Here is a 14,024-nt window from a genome sequence, read left to right as displayed (position 1 = left end):
AAAAATGACACGCGGAAGGCTACAAGTCCAGGAGTTATTTTCTCACTACCACCAAAGTCCCATTTGATGAAAAACAAGTGATATTTGCCCCTGTGAAGTCACATGAACTTGTAAAATATTGTTGTCCTTTTTTTGCTACATCACCAACATTCATCTTTCTGAAATCTCCCTCTGGTTTCTCACAGTGAGCTATTGGAGATATTGCTGTGGCCGATGACTTAGACTGATAATTCAGTTTTCCCCCAATGTTGAAAGAGAAATTAAAGGAGAGAAGACCAAACCCTGGAGAGGCTAGGAATTTGGAAAGGCTATGAGAGCTGTATTATCAAGAATATGGCTTTTCTGCAGGGTGGGCAAGATGTTAGCTAAGGGAAAGAAAGTGGTAGATTTTGAAACCACTTGAAAGTGATTTAACCATTTTCTAGAAATATAGATAATTTGAATTAAAGCCTAGTGGTATGAGTTGCGTTGTACCTATTGCTAATAATAATAGCAATTATAAGCTTACATTAATGTAAGTATCAAATGGTTGTGGAAAACAGTTTTATGCACAGTTTCTTCAGATCATATTTTGACCTTGAAAGATGCCTGTAACATTTTCCTTTGTCCCCTCCTCTCTCCTCCCCTCCCCTCCCCACCCTTCCCACTTCCTCATTCTAAATGCCAAGTGGATGAATTCAGGGAAGATTTTAAAGGTAGAATCAGTTGTACTTGCTAGGGTGTGAGGAATATATTCAGAGAAGTAATATTGCCATATGGCTAGTAAGTTGTGAAGCTAGACTTATCCTTACTGAGCCAGGACACTGACTTCAGTTTTTGTCATGTCAGAGAACCCCCCTCTTTAAGCTGTAGATCCAGAAGAGGAGGTAGGGATCCAACAGAGTACCTCAAGGTCAAAGAACGATTGATGTAATCCAAGAAATGTTTCATGCCCCACATAATTTTATAGATATTGCCCACTTTAAACCCAATGCATGAAAATCAAAATTTAATCATAAAATAATAGTTAACATTTTTGAGTACCTACAGAATTATCAGATGATTCAGTGCTTTCCAAAATAGTCTGTTTCAGATTCTCTCTCTCTCTTTTTTAATTTTTTTATTGATGCATATTAGATATTCACATACCATGTAATCCTCCAAAGTATACAGTGAATGGTTCACAGTATCATCATATAGCTGTACATTTATCATCACAATTGACTTTTATTTCTTTTTTGTGAAAAATAACATATATACAAATAAGCAATAAGTTTCAAAGCACATTGCAACAATTAGTTGTAGAACAGATTTCAGAGGTTGGTATGGGTTACAATTCCACAATTTTAGGTTTTTACTTCTAGCTGCTCTAAGATAGTAGAGACTAAAAGAAATATCAATATAATGATTCAGCACTCATACTCATGTGTGAAATCCTAACTTCTCTGTATAACTCCACCATTACCTTTGATCTTTCTGGCCACTCTTTAGGGGTATTTGGGCTATGCCCATTCTAACTTTTTAATCTTGGAAGGGGCTGTTGATAATATGCGATACAGAAATGGAACTAGTTGATGTCCTGGAGAGGGTGGCCTCTCTGCATTTCAAGACTTATCTGGTCCAGGGGCCTATTTAGAGGTTGTAAGTTTTTGGAAAGTTACCTTAGTGCATGGAACCTTTGTAGAATCTTAAATAATGCCCTAGGTTTTCTTTAGGATTGGCTGGAATGGTTTTGTTTGGGGTTTGGCAAGTTATGATAGGTAGCAATGTCTAATTGAAACCCACGTAAGAGTGACCTCCAGAGTAGCCTCTTGACACTATTTGAACTTTCTCAACCACTGATACCTTATTTGTTTCATTTCTTTTCTCCCTTTTGGTCAGGATGGCATTGTTGATCCCATGGTGCCAGGGCCAGGCTCATCCCTGGGAGTCATCTCCTATGCTGCCAGGGAGACTTTTACCCCTAGGTGTCATGTCCTATGTAGCGGGGAGAGCAGTGATTTCACTTACAGAGTTGAATATATATATATATAGAGAGAGGCTACATATAAGCAACAAAAGAGGTCCTCCAGAAGTAACTCTTAGGCATACCTATAGATAGACTAAGCTTCTCTACTACGCACATAAGCTTCACAAGAGCAAGCCTCAAGATCAAGGGCTGGGCCTATTGATTTGGATGTCGCTAGTGTTTGACACCATATCTGGGTTTCACTGGTGGTAAAGTTTAGTAGTTCCATATTTCTTCTTCCCTCCCTCAAGGGACTTTGCCAATACTTTTTGATTATCTGCTTTATATACTCTGGATGTATCCAGGCATTACATTAAGCTATACAGGAATAAAGCTTATTGTGGGTTCCTTGTGTTTGGATTGTTTAAATGATCTATCCAGACAGTTTGAGTTAGATTATGTGCTACCGAAAACCTAGATTCTGGACATAATAAAACTTTCTTCCTTTGGTTTCAAAAAGTAGGTGAGGTCCTAAAATATAGACGTGTCTTCCTTACCCCTATATTCTGAATTATCTTAATCCAGCCTGATCAACTTTGTTCTTATCTCTAAATACCAGGTTATACATATATAAAACAGCTTTTCAAAATCCAGAAATAACAATTACCACTCTGAACTAAATCTTACTGCTATAAGAGCTTGCAATCTAGGCCCCTGTTTTCTTTTCTTTCTTTCTTTCTTTTTTTAACTTTTTTTATTGTATAGTATAACTTATATACAAAGCAGAGAAATAAAAAACAATAGTTTTCAAAGTACCCTCTCATATTTTTCTTTCAGCTACTCCAAAATATAGGAGACTAGAGGGCTTAAATATTTTTTTATCATCACAATAGACCTTTTTTCCTTCTTTTTTTGTGAAAAATAACATATATACAAAAAAGCTATAAATTTCAAAACACAGCACCACATTTAGTTGTAGAACATATTTCAGAGTTTGACATGGGTTACAATTTCACAATTTTAGGCTTTTACTTCTAGCTGCTCTGAAATACTGGAGACTAAAAGAGATATCAGTTTAATGATTCAGCATTCATATTCATTTGTTAAATCCTGTCTTCTATGTATAACTCCACCATCACCTTTGATCTTTTCATACCTCTCTTTAGGATTGTTTGGGCCATGGCAATTCTAAATTTTTAATATTGGAAGGGTCTGTCACTAATATGGGGTAGGGAGATTGAACTATCTGATGTTCTGGAGAGGCTGGGCTAGGTTTCAGCAATTATCTGGATCAAGGACCCATCTGGAGTTGTAAGTTTCTGGAAAGTTACTCTAGTTCATTGAACCCTTGTGGAATCTTAAATATTGCCTTAGGTGTTCTTTACGATTGGCCGGAATGGTCCTGATTGGGGGTTGGCAGGTGATGATAGGTAGCAAGGTCTAACTGAAGCGTGCGTAAGAGAAACCTCCAGAGTTAGCCTCTCAACTCTATTTGCCACTCTCTCTCTGCCACTGATACTTTATTAATTATACTTCTTTTCCCCTTTTTGGTCAGCATGTAATTGTTGATCCCACGGTACCAGATCTGAATTCATCCCTGGGAGTCATCTCCCATGTGACCAGGGAGACTTTTACCCCTGGATGTCATGTCCCACGTAGTGGGGAGGGCAATGATTTCACTTGAAGAGTTGGGCTTGAAGAGACTGAAGCCACATCTGAGCAACAACGGAGATCCTCCAGAAGTAACTTTTAGGCTTGCCTGTATGTAGTTTAAGCTTCTCTGCTCCCTATATAAATGTCACAAGAGTAAGCATCATGATCGAGGGCGTGACCTATGGATTTGGGTGTCCCTAAGTTTGACACATTGTCAGGGGATTCCCTGATGGTAAGGCTTAATAGTTTCATATTCTTTCTCCCTTCCCTCAGGGGACTTTGCCAATACTTTTTGGTTATCTGCTTCATATACTCTAGAATGTTTCCAGGCATTACAATTGTCTATCCAGGATTAAAGGACCTCTTATTCTATGCTCCCTGTGTTTCAGTTGTTCAAATGAGCTGTATGCACATAGGTTGAATTAGATTATGCACTACAGAAAATTTTAGTTACAGATCAAATAAACCTTTCTTCCATTGGTTTCAAAAAGTATGTGTAGTTCTGAAATATAGACACTGTCTTCCTTACCCCTATGTTTTGAATTAAAGTAATTTGGTTGAAGTAATCCCAACCTGTTCAGCTTCGTTCTTATTTCTAAATATCAGATTATATATATAAAACAGCTTATCAAAATCCAGAAATATTAATCACCACTCTGGACCCTAGGCCCCTGTTTTCTTATAAGCATATTCTAGTCACCATACCATTGTTGTTCCTTTGTTTCTGGTTTATTTTGTCTCACCAAATGTCCCACGTTTGTTCATATCATTGCATTCCTCACAATTTTGTTCCTTTTGTAGCAGCACAACCTTTGTTCATAAGTGTGCACCATTGTTTGCCAATCTACTTCTCCATCAGTGCATCCTTCAGCTACCTGCATTCACTGGGCATCATGTAGAAGGCCCAAAGTCCACAGTACATCAGCATTCTCAATTTTAGATAATTTCATTGTTCCCAAGAGAAAGAAAACCAATAAACACACCCTCACCAAATAGGAAATCTAAACCTCCTCTTAACTCTTGTCTCTCACCCCATTTTTTATCTCTGCTATTGCTGTGGTAGTGCTGATGGTTTCCTTTTGAACATGGCTCATAGCGTACAATAGCAGTTTTCCCCCTGTACCTGGACTTAAACACTCTTTATACAAGAATCATATCTTTGCAGTAATTCTTACGAGAACTAATTCATATTTCTAGTGTGAATCAGTGAGACACGTAGGTCTATACAGCCCCTTTCAATTTCGTTCATCTTCAATATGGTAATATTACTTCTAGACCCACTAGAGAATCACCTTCGCTCCTATCTATTCTCTTACATTGGGGTTCAACCTCATTAACTAATGGTTCACCCATCTCTAGTTTCTATGTATCTCTAAGTCCCCTATATTCTGTATTATAAGCCTCTGGTTATCCTTTATGCTTGTCATAAAAGTGGAATTATACAGTATCTGCCCTTTTGTGTCTGGCTAATTTCGCTCAGCATTGTCCTCAAGGCTCATCTGTCTTGTCATGTGCTTCAGGACATCCTTTTGTGTTACCACTGCATAATTTTCCATTGTATGTATATATCGCATTTTGTTGATCTGCTAGTCTGTTGATGGGCATTTGGTTTGTTTCCATTTTTTGGCCAGTGTGAGTAATGCTGCTATGAACATTGGTGTGCAAATGTCCGTTTGTGCCATTGCTTTTAGCTCTTCTGGGTTTATAGCAAGTAGTGCTATTGCTGGGTCATAGGGCAACTTGATATTCTGAGGAACCACCAAACAGTCTTCCTTGCTGACTGCATCATTATACATTCCCACCAGCAGTGCATAAGTGTCCTAGTTTCTCCACATCCTCTCCAATATTTATAGTTTCCTGTTTGTTTAATAGCAGCCATTCTTATAGGTGTGAGATAGTATCTCATTGTAGTCTTGATCTGCATTTCCCTTATAGCCAAAGAAAATGAACATCTCTTCATGTGCTTTTGAGCCATGTGTATTTGCTCTTCAGAAAAATGCCTGTTTATATGTTTAGCCCATTTTATAATTAAGTTGTTTGTTCTTTTGTTGTTGAGTTGTATGATTTCTTTGTATATATAGGAAATCAAACCTTTGTCTGATATGTGATTTCCAAATATTTTCTCCCATTGCGTTGGCTGCCTCTTCACCTTTTTGACAAAACCTTTTGAGGTGCAGAAGCATTTGATTTTGAGGAGTTCCCGTTTATTGATTTTTTCTTTTGTTGCTTGTGCTTTGGGTGTAAAGTTTAGGGAGCTACCTCCTATTACTAGGTCTTGAAGATGTTTCCATACGTTTTCTTCTAGAAGCTTTATGGTGCTAGTTCTTATATTTAGGCGTTTGATCCACTTTGAGTTAATTTTTGTGTAGGGTATAAGATAGGGTCCTCTTTCCTTGTCTTGGCTATTGATATCCAGTTCTTCCATGGCCAGTTATTATTATTTTTTTTTTTTTTTACATGGGCAGGCACCGGGAAATGAACCCGGGTCCTCTGACATTGCAGGGAAGCCTTCCTGCCTGCTGAGCCACTGTGGCCCAAGATGGCCAATTATTGAAAAGACTGTTTTGTCCCAGTTCGGAGAATTAGAGGCCCTGTCAAAAATCAGTTGACCATAGACTTGGTGGTCTATTTCTGCACTCTATTCGATTCCATTGATCAGTGCTTCTACATTTGTTCTAGTACCATGCTTTTTTGACCATTGTGGCTTTATAATAGGTTTTAAAGTCAGGGAGTGTTAATCCTCCTACTTTGTTCTTCTTTTTTTAGGATACTTTTACCTATTCGGGGTCTCTTTCCCTTCCAGATGAATTTGGTGGTTAGCTTTTCCAAACCTTCAAAGTAGGTTGTTGGAATTTTGATTGGTATTGTGTTGAATCTATAGATCAATTTGGGTAGAATTGACATCTTAGCTATATTTAGCCTTTCTATCCATGAACAGGGAGTATCTTTCCACCTATGTAGATCTCCTTTGATTTCTTTTAGCAATGTTATGTAGTTTTCTGTGTACAGGTCCTTTACATCCCTAGTCTTGTGCATTCCTAAGTATTTGATTCTTTTAGTTGCTATTTTGAATGGAATTTTTTCCTTAACTGACTCCCTATCTAGGTCACTGCTTGTGTATAGAAATGTTACTGATTTTGTACATAAATTTTATATCCTGCCACCTTGCTAAATTTGTCTATTAGCTCAAGTAACTTTACTGTATATTTCTCAAGATCTTCCAATTATAGTATCATATCATCTGCAAATAATGAGAGTTTTACTCCTTCCTTTCCAATTTGTATGCCTTTTATTTCTTTGCCCTGCCTGATTGCTCTAGCTGGAACTTCTAGAACAATGTTGAATAATAATGGTGACAGTGGGCATCCTTGTCTTGTTCCTGATCTTAAGGGAAAAGCTTTCAGTCTCTCTCCATTGAGTACGATGCTGGCTATCGATTTTTCATATATTCCCTCTATCATATTGAGGTTAGTTACCTTTGATTCCTATCTTTTGAAGTGTTTTTATCAGAAAAGAATGCTGAATTTTGTCTAATTCTTTTTTCAGCATCAATCAAAATGATCATGTGATTTTTCCCTATTTAGTCCTCTGTTTTCTTATAAGTATTTTCTAAATGAGATCGTAAAATATTTGCTCTTTTGTTCTGACTTATTGTGCCTCACCAAATGTCCCACAGGTTCATTCACAATGTTGCATGCCTTACAATTTCATTCCTTTTTGTAGCAGCACAGTATTTGATTATATGTGTACACCATTGTTCACCAGTCTGCCCAGTCAGTGCATTGTTCAGCCACCTCCATTCATTGGACATCAAGTATAATGTCCTAAGTCAACAGTCCATCAACACTCTTAATTTTAAATGATTTCATTGTTCCCATGAGAAAGATAACCAATAAACACACTTCACCAAATAGAAAATCTAAACCTCCCCTTAACTCTTGTCCCTTCCCCCATTATTTACCCCTGGTGATCCTGTGGTACCATTGATGTTTTCCTGTTAAACTGCAGTTTTCTCCCTGTACCCCGAACTTATATACTCTTTGTACAAGATTCATACCTTTGCAGTAGTTTATACAAGAACTTATTTGTATTTGTAGTGTTGATCGGTGGGACACATGGGTCTATATAGCCCCTTTCAATCTTGTTCACCTTCAATATGGTAATATAATTTATAGACCCACTATGAACTGCCTTCTCTTCTAACTATTCCTTTACATTTAAGTTCAGTCTCATTAACTAACCGGTCACCCATCTGTAGCTTCCGTGTATCTCTAGGTCCCCTATATTCTTTATTATAAGCCTCTGATTTTACCTTTACATGGTCATAAAAGTGGAATCATACTTTTTCTATCCTTTTGTGTCTGGCTTGTTTCCCTCAGCATTATGTCCTCAAGACTCATCCACCTTGTCATGTGCTTCAGGCCGTCATTTCGTCTTACTGCTGCATAATATTCCATTGTATTCCATTATACCACATTTTGTTAATCTACTCATCTGTTGATGTATTTCAGGTTCTCTTAATAGCACTTTCTTTATTGCTTTTATGTATGAATTAAGGAGAATGACCACAAAGCTATGAAGCTGGGAATTGGAAGAGTGTTAGAGGTACAGTGCATTGAGCACATTGATTTAGATTGAAATACAAGCTGGAGATAAAACATTTCTGAAATTTTAGTATAGATTTTTTTTTGGAACATGCTTCAATTTTCAAAAATTCATTATCTTTGGAGGTATTATTCAAGTATATAAAGTAAGAAAACTAAAAGGTCTGCTAATTTTTTTTGTAACTCCTTTGGGCAAGTTAAGTAAATTGTTGATGCTATGCCAGGATTCCAAGGACCTTTCTGATTCCCTTCTCAGTGGCTAGTCAGGACCAGACATAGTAATGTGTAGAAATGTAAAGCAGTGACTGTAGCTAATTAAAAATTGTTCTTCACTCATGGGCTGTACAGAAATATGTGGTGGATAAGATTTGGGCCATGGATTGTAGTTTGCCAACCCCTGGTCTGGGGGAAAGATTAAGGGGCACTGTCATTAACACAGGCTTTGACCTCGAACAAGTTATTTTAAAAATTTTTTATTTTAATGTTTTTGTTGGAAAATCATACACATACATTCCATACATGGTGTACAATCAGTGGCTCACAATATCATCACATAGCCATGCATTTATCACCCTGATCATGTTTCTGAATATTTGCATCACTCCAGAAAAAGAGACCAATATAAGAAAAAAGAAAAAACTCATACATACCATACTCCCCATCCCTCCCTCTCATTGACCTCTAATATTTCCAACTACCCAATTTATTTTACGCTTTGTCCCCCCTATTATTTTTTTATCCATATTATGTATTATTTTTTAATACATGGGCAGGCACCAGGAATCGAACCCGGGTCCTCTGGCATTCCAGGCAAGCGTTCTTGCCTGCTGAGCCACCGTGGCCTGCCCTTTATCCATATTTTTTTACTCATCTGTCCATATCCTAGATAAAAGGAGCATCAGACACAAGGTTTTCATAGTTGCACAGTCACATTGTAAAAGTTTTATCTTCATACAGTTGTCTTCAAGACAAGAATCAATGCCGCTAGAACACAGCTCAACAATTTCAGACATTTCCCTCAAGCCACTCCAATTTGCCATAAACTAAAAAGGGATATCTGTATAATGCACAAAAATAACCTCCAGGGTAGTCTCTCAATTCTGTTTGAAATCTCTCAGCCATTGCAACTCTATTTTGTCTCATCCACCACTTTCCCCTTTTGTTAAGAAGACCTCACTCCCCTGATGCTGGATCCTGGCTCATCCCAGGATTTCTGTCCCATCTTACCAGGGAGATTTACACCCCTGGGATTCGAGTCCCACATAGGAGGAAGGGCAGTGAGTTCACCTGCTGAGTTGGCTTAGAGAGAGAGGTCACATCTGAACAAAAGAGGTTCTCTGGGGATGACTCTTAGGCTTAATTTTTTTTTTTTTTTTAACATTTTAAGTGATATGACGTATATTCAAAACAAAGAAAGAAAAAAAGCAATGATTTTCAGAGCACTCTTTAACAGGTAGTTACAGGACAGATCCCCAGTTTGTCATGTGCTACCATACCATCCTCTTAGATTTTTCCTTCCAACTTCTTCAGAATATAGGAGGCTAGAAAGAATAAATGTTTTTTTAATCACAATGGAGGTTTTTTTTTTTGTAATAAATAACATCTATACCAAAAAGCAATAAATTTAAAAGCACAGCATAACAATTAGTTGTAGAACAAATTTCAAAGTTTGGTATGGGTTACAATTCCACCATTTTAAGTTTTTACATCTAGCTGCTCTAAGATAGTGGAGACTAAAAGAAGTATCAATATAATGATTCAGCAATCATCTTCACATTTGTTAAACTCTACCTTCTCTGTATAACTCCACAATCACTTTTGATCTTTCTATCCCACTCTTTAGAGGTATTCCAACTTTTCCATGTTGGAAGGGGCTGTCAAAAATGTAGGATAGAGAGATGAAACTATCTGATGTTCTGGAGAGGCTGACCCCTCTAGGTTTCATGGCTTATGTGATCAAGGGACCCATCTGGAGGTTGTAGCTTTCTGGAACCTTTTGTAGATTCTTATATATTGCCCTAGGTGTTCTTTAGGATTGACTGGAATGGTTTTGGTTGGGGTTTGGCAAGTTATGATAGGTAGCAATGTCTAACAGAAGCTTGTCTAAGAGTGACCTCCAGAGTAGCCTCTCTTTTCTATTTGAACTCTCTCAGCCACTGATACTTAATTAGTTTCATTTCTTTTCCCCCTTTTGATCAGCATAGAATTGTTGATCCCACAGTGCTAGGGCTGGACTCATCCCTGGGAGTCATCTCCCATGTCGTCTTAGGCTTAGTTTTAAGTAGGCTTAGCCTATCCTTTAGGCAGAAATAAGTTTCATAGGGGTGAACCCCAAGATCAAGGGCTTGGCCTGTTGATTTGGTTGTCCCTCAAACAAGTTATTTTTAACCCTGAGTCTTAATCTTACTTGAACAACAAAGGAGAAAGACAAGATAAATATTACAATAAAATTATATGATATTCTTGCTTACTAGGTGACCTGTAGTGTGCTAATGAAATGAGTCTAACTCCTTAAATTTAATTTCTTGTGCTATAGATACTAAGCATTTTGTGAGACACCCAGGGGATGCAAAGTGGAATGTAATCTAGACTATTAACTCACATTCTAGTGGGGAAGATGAAGTCTGTATTATTCATTTCACCCAAAGAGGTAAATGGCCGAGTGAGGCAAAGCGTAAGAGCCCAGTAAGGAACGCAGGAAAGAAGTGATGATAGTGAATGAGAAATCCTGAGGGCTGAAGCTCTTGCATTTGTCCCTTTGTACCAGGAGGAACCACTGGATGAAAGCTCAGTGAAGAAAATGATCCTCACGTTTGAAAAGAGATCATACAAAAACCAGGAGTTGCGGATCAAGTTTCCAGACAATCCAGAGAAGTAAGGCACTATTTCTCCTCTGAAGTGTTTGTTGTTTTTGTTTATTTTATTTGCTTTGGATTTTTTTTTTATTTTATTAAGTAAAGAAAAAAAAGAAATTAACACAACATTTAGAAATCATTCCATTCTACATATGCAATCAGTAATTCTTAACATCATCACATAGGTACATGATCATCATTTCTTAGTACATTTGCATCAATTTAGGAAAAGAACTAGCAAAACAACAGAAAAAGATATAGAATGTTAATATAGAGAAAAAATTAAAAAAATAATAATAATAAAAATAAAAATAAAAAGGAAAAAGAAAAAAAATAAAAGACACAAATAAACAAAAAAAAACTATAGCTCAGATGCAGCTTCATTCAGTGTCTTAACATAATTACATTACAATTAGGTATTATTGTGCTGTCCATTTTTGAGTTTTTGTATCTAGTCCTGTTGCACAGTCTGTATCCCTTCAGCTCCAATTACCCATTATCTTACCCTGTTTCTAACTCCTGCTGGTCTCTGTTACCAATGACATATTCCAAGTTTATTCTCGAATGTCGGTTCACATCAGTGGGACCATACAGTATTTGTCCTTTAGTTTTTGACTAGACTCACTGAGTATAATGTTCTCTAGGTCCATCCATGTTATTACATGCTTCATAAGTTTATTCTGTCTTAAAGCTGCATAATATTCCATCGTATGTATATACCACAGTTTGTTTAGCCACTCGTCTGTTGATGGACATTTTGGCTGTTTCCATCTCTTTGCAATTGTAAATAATGCTGCTATAAACATTGGTGTGCAAATGTCCGTTTGTGTCTTTGCCCTTAAGTCCTTTGAGTAGATCCCTAGCAATGGTATTGATGGGTCGTATGGCAATTCTATATTCAGCTTTTTGAGGAACCACCAAACTGCCTTCCACAGTGGTTGCACCATTTGACATTCCCACCAACAGTGGATAAGTGTGCCTCTTTCTCCGCATCCTCTCCAGCACTTGTCATTTTCTGTTTTGTTGATAATGGCCATTCTGGTGGGTGTGAGATGATATCTCATTGTGGTTTTGATTTGCATTTCTCTAATGGCCAGGGACATTGAGCATCTCTTCATGTGACTTTTAGCCATTTGTATTTCCTCTTCTGGTAGGTGTCTGTTCAAGTCTTTTTCCCATTTCGTAATTGGATTGGCTGTCTTTTTGTTGTTGAGTTGAACAATCTCTTTATAATTCTGGATACTAGACCTTTATCTGATATGTCATTTCCAAATATTGTCTCCCATTGTGTAGGCTGTCTTTCTACTTTCTTGAGGAAGTTCTTTGATGCACAAAAGTGTTTAATTTTGAGGAGCTCCCATTTATTTATTTCTTTCTTTAGTGCTCTTGCTTTAGGTTTAAGGTCCATAAAACCGCCTCCAATTGTAAGTTTCATAAGATATCTCCCAACATTTTCCTCTAACTGTTTTATGGTCTTAGACCTAATGTTTAGATCTTTGATCCATTTTGAGTTGACTTTTGTATAGCGTGTGAGATACGGGTCCTCTTTCATTCTTTTGCATATGGATATCCAGTTCTCTAGGCACCATTTATTGAAGAGACTGTTCTGTCCCAGGTGAGTTGGCTTGACTGCCTTATCAAAGATCAAATGTCCATAGATGAGAGGGTCTATATCTAAGCACTCTATTCGATTCCATTGGTCGATATATCTATCTTTATGCCAATACCATGCTGTTTTGACCACTGTGGCTTCATAATATGCTTTAAAGTCCGGCAGCGTGAGACCTCCAGCTTTGTTTTTTTTGCTCAAGATACTTTTAGCAGTTCGGGGCACCCTGCCCTTCCAGATAAATTTGCTTATTGGTTTTTCTATTTCTGATAAATAAGTTGTTGGGATTTTGATTGGTATTGCATTGACTCTGTAAATCAATTTAGGTAGGATTGACATCTTAACTATATTTAGTCTTCCAGTCCATGAACACGGTATGCCCTTCCATCTATTTAGGTCTTCTGTGATTTCTTTTAACATTTTTTTGCAGTTTTCTTTGTATAGGTTTTTTTGTCTCTTTAGTTAAATTTATTCCTAGGTATTTTATTCTTTTAGTTGCAATTGTAAATGGAATTCGTTTCTTGATTTCCCCCTCAGCTTGTTCATTGCTAGTGTATAGAAATGGTACAGATTTTTGAATGTTGATCTTGTAACCTGCTACTTTGCTGTACTCATTTATTAGCTCTAGTAGTTTTGTTGTGGATTTTCCCGGGTTTTCGACATATAATATCATATCGTCTGCAAACAGTGATAGTTTTACTTCTTCCTTTCCAATTTTGATGCCTTGTATTTCTTTTTCTTGTCTAATTGCTCTGGCTAGAACCTCCAACACGATGTTGAATAATAGTGGTGATAATGGACATCCTTGTCTTGTTCCTGATCTTAGGGGGAAAGTTTTCAATTTTTCCCCATTGAGGATGATATTAGCTGTGGGTTTTTCATATATTCCCTCTATCATTTTAAGGAAGTTCCCTTGTATTCCTATCTTTTGAAGTGTTTTCAACAGGAAAGGATGTTGAATCTTGTCAAATGCCTTCTCTGCATCAATTGAGATGATCATGTGATTTTTCTGCTTTGATTTGTTGATATGGTGTATTACATTAATTGATTTTCTTATGTTGAACCATCCTTGCATACCTGGTATGAATCCTACTTGGTCATGATGTATAATTCTTTTAATGTGTTGTTGGATACGATTTGCTAGAATTTTATTGAGGATTTTTGCATCTATATTCATTAGAGAGATTGGATTATGGTTTTCTTTTTTTGTAATATCTTTTCCTGGTTTTGGTATGAGGGTGATGTTGGCTTCATAGAATGAATTAGGTAGTTTTCCCTCCACTTCGATTTTTTTGAAGAGTTTGAGGAGAGTTGGTACTAATTCTTTCTGGAATGTTTGGTAGAATTTACATGTGAAGCTGTCTGGCTCTGGACTT

General features: G+C 37.1%; 1 protein-coding gene across 3 annotated transcripts in view; it reads left to right on the top strand.

The window, feature by feature from the left end:
- Positions 1-14,024, top strand: part of CTNNBL1 (catenin beta like 1) — a 256,473-nt gene that overhangs the window by 54,151 nt on the left and 188,298 nt on the right. For all 3 annotated transcript variants that reach the window (XM_077169106.1, XM_077169116.1, XM_077169098.1), the window contains one exon: positions 10,952-11,058. In XM_077169106.1, coding sequence (XP_077025221.1) covers positions 10,952-11,058 — 107 coding nt within the window. The remainder of the gene's footprint in view (positions 1-10,951; positions 11,059-14,024) is intronic.

This window comes from Tamandua tetradactyla, chromosome 1 (assembly GCF_023851605.1).
Source record: "Tamandua tetradactyla isolate mTamTet1 chromosome 1, mTamTet1.pri, whole genome shotgun sequence".
NCBI lineage: Eukaryota > Metazoa > Chordata > Mammalia > Pilosa > Myrmecophagidae > Tamandua > Tamandua tetradactyla.
The sequence above is the reverse complement of the archived record's forward strand: the minus strand, read 5'-3'. Positions and strand labels throughout refer to the sequence as shown.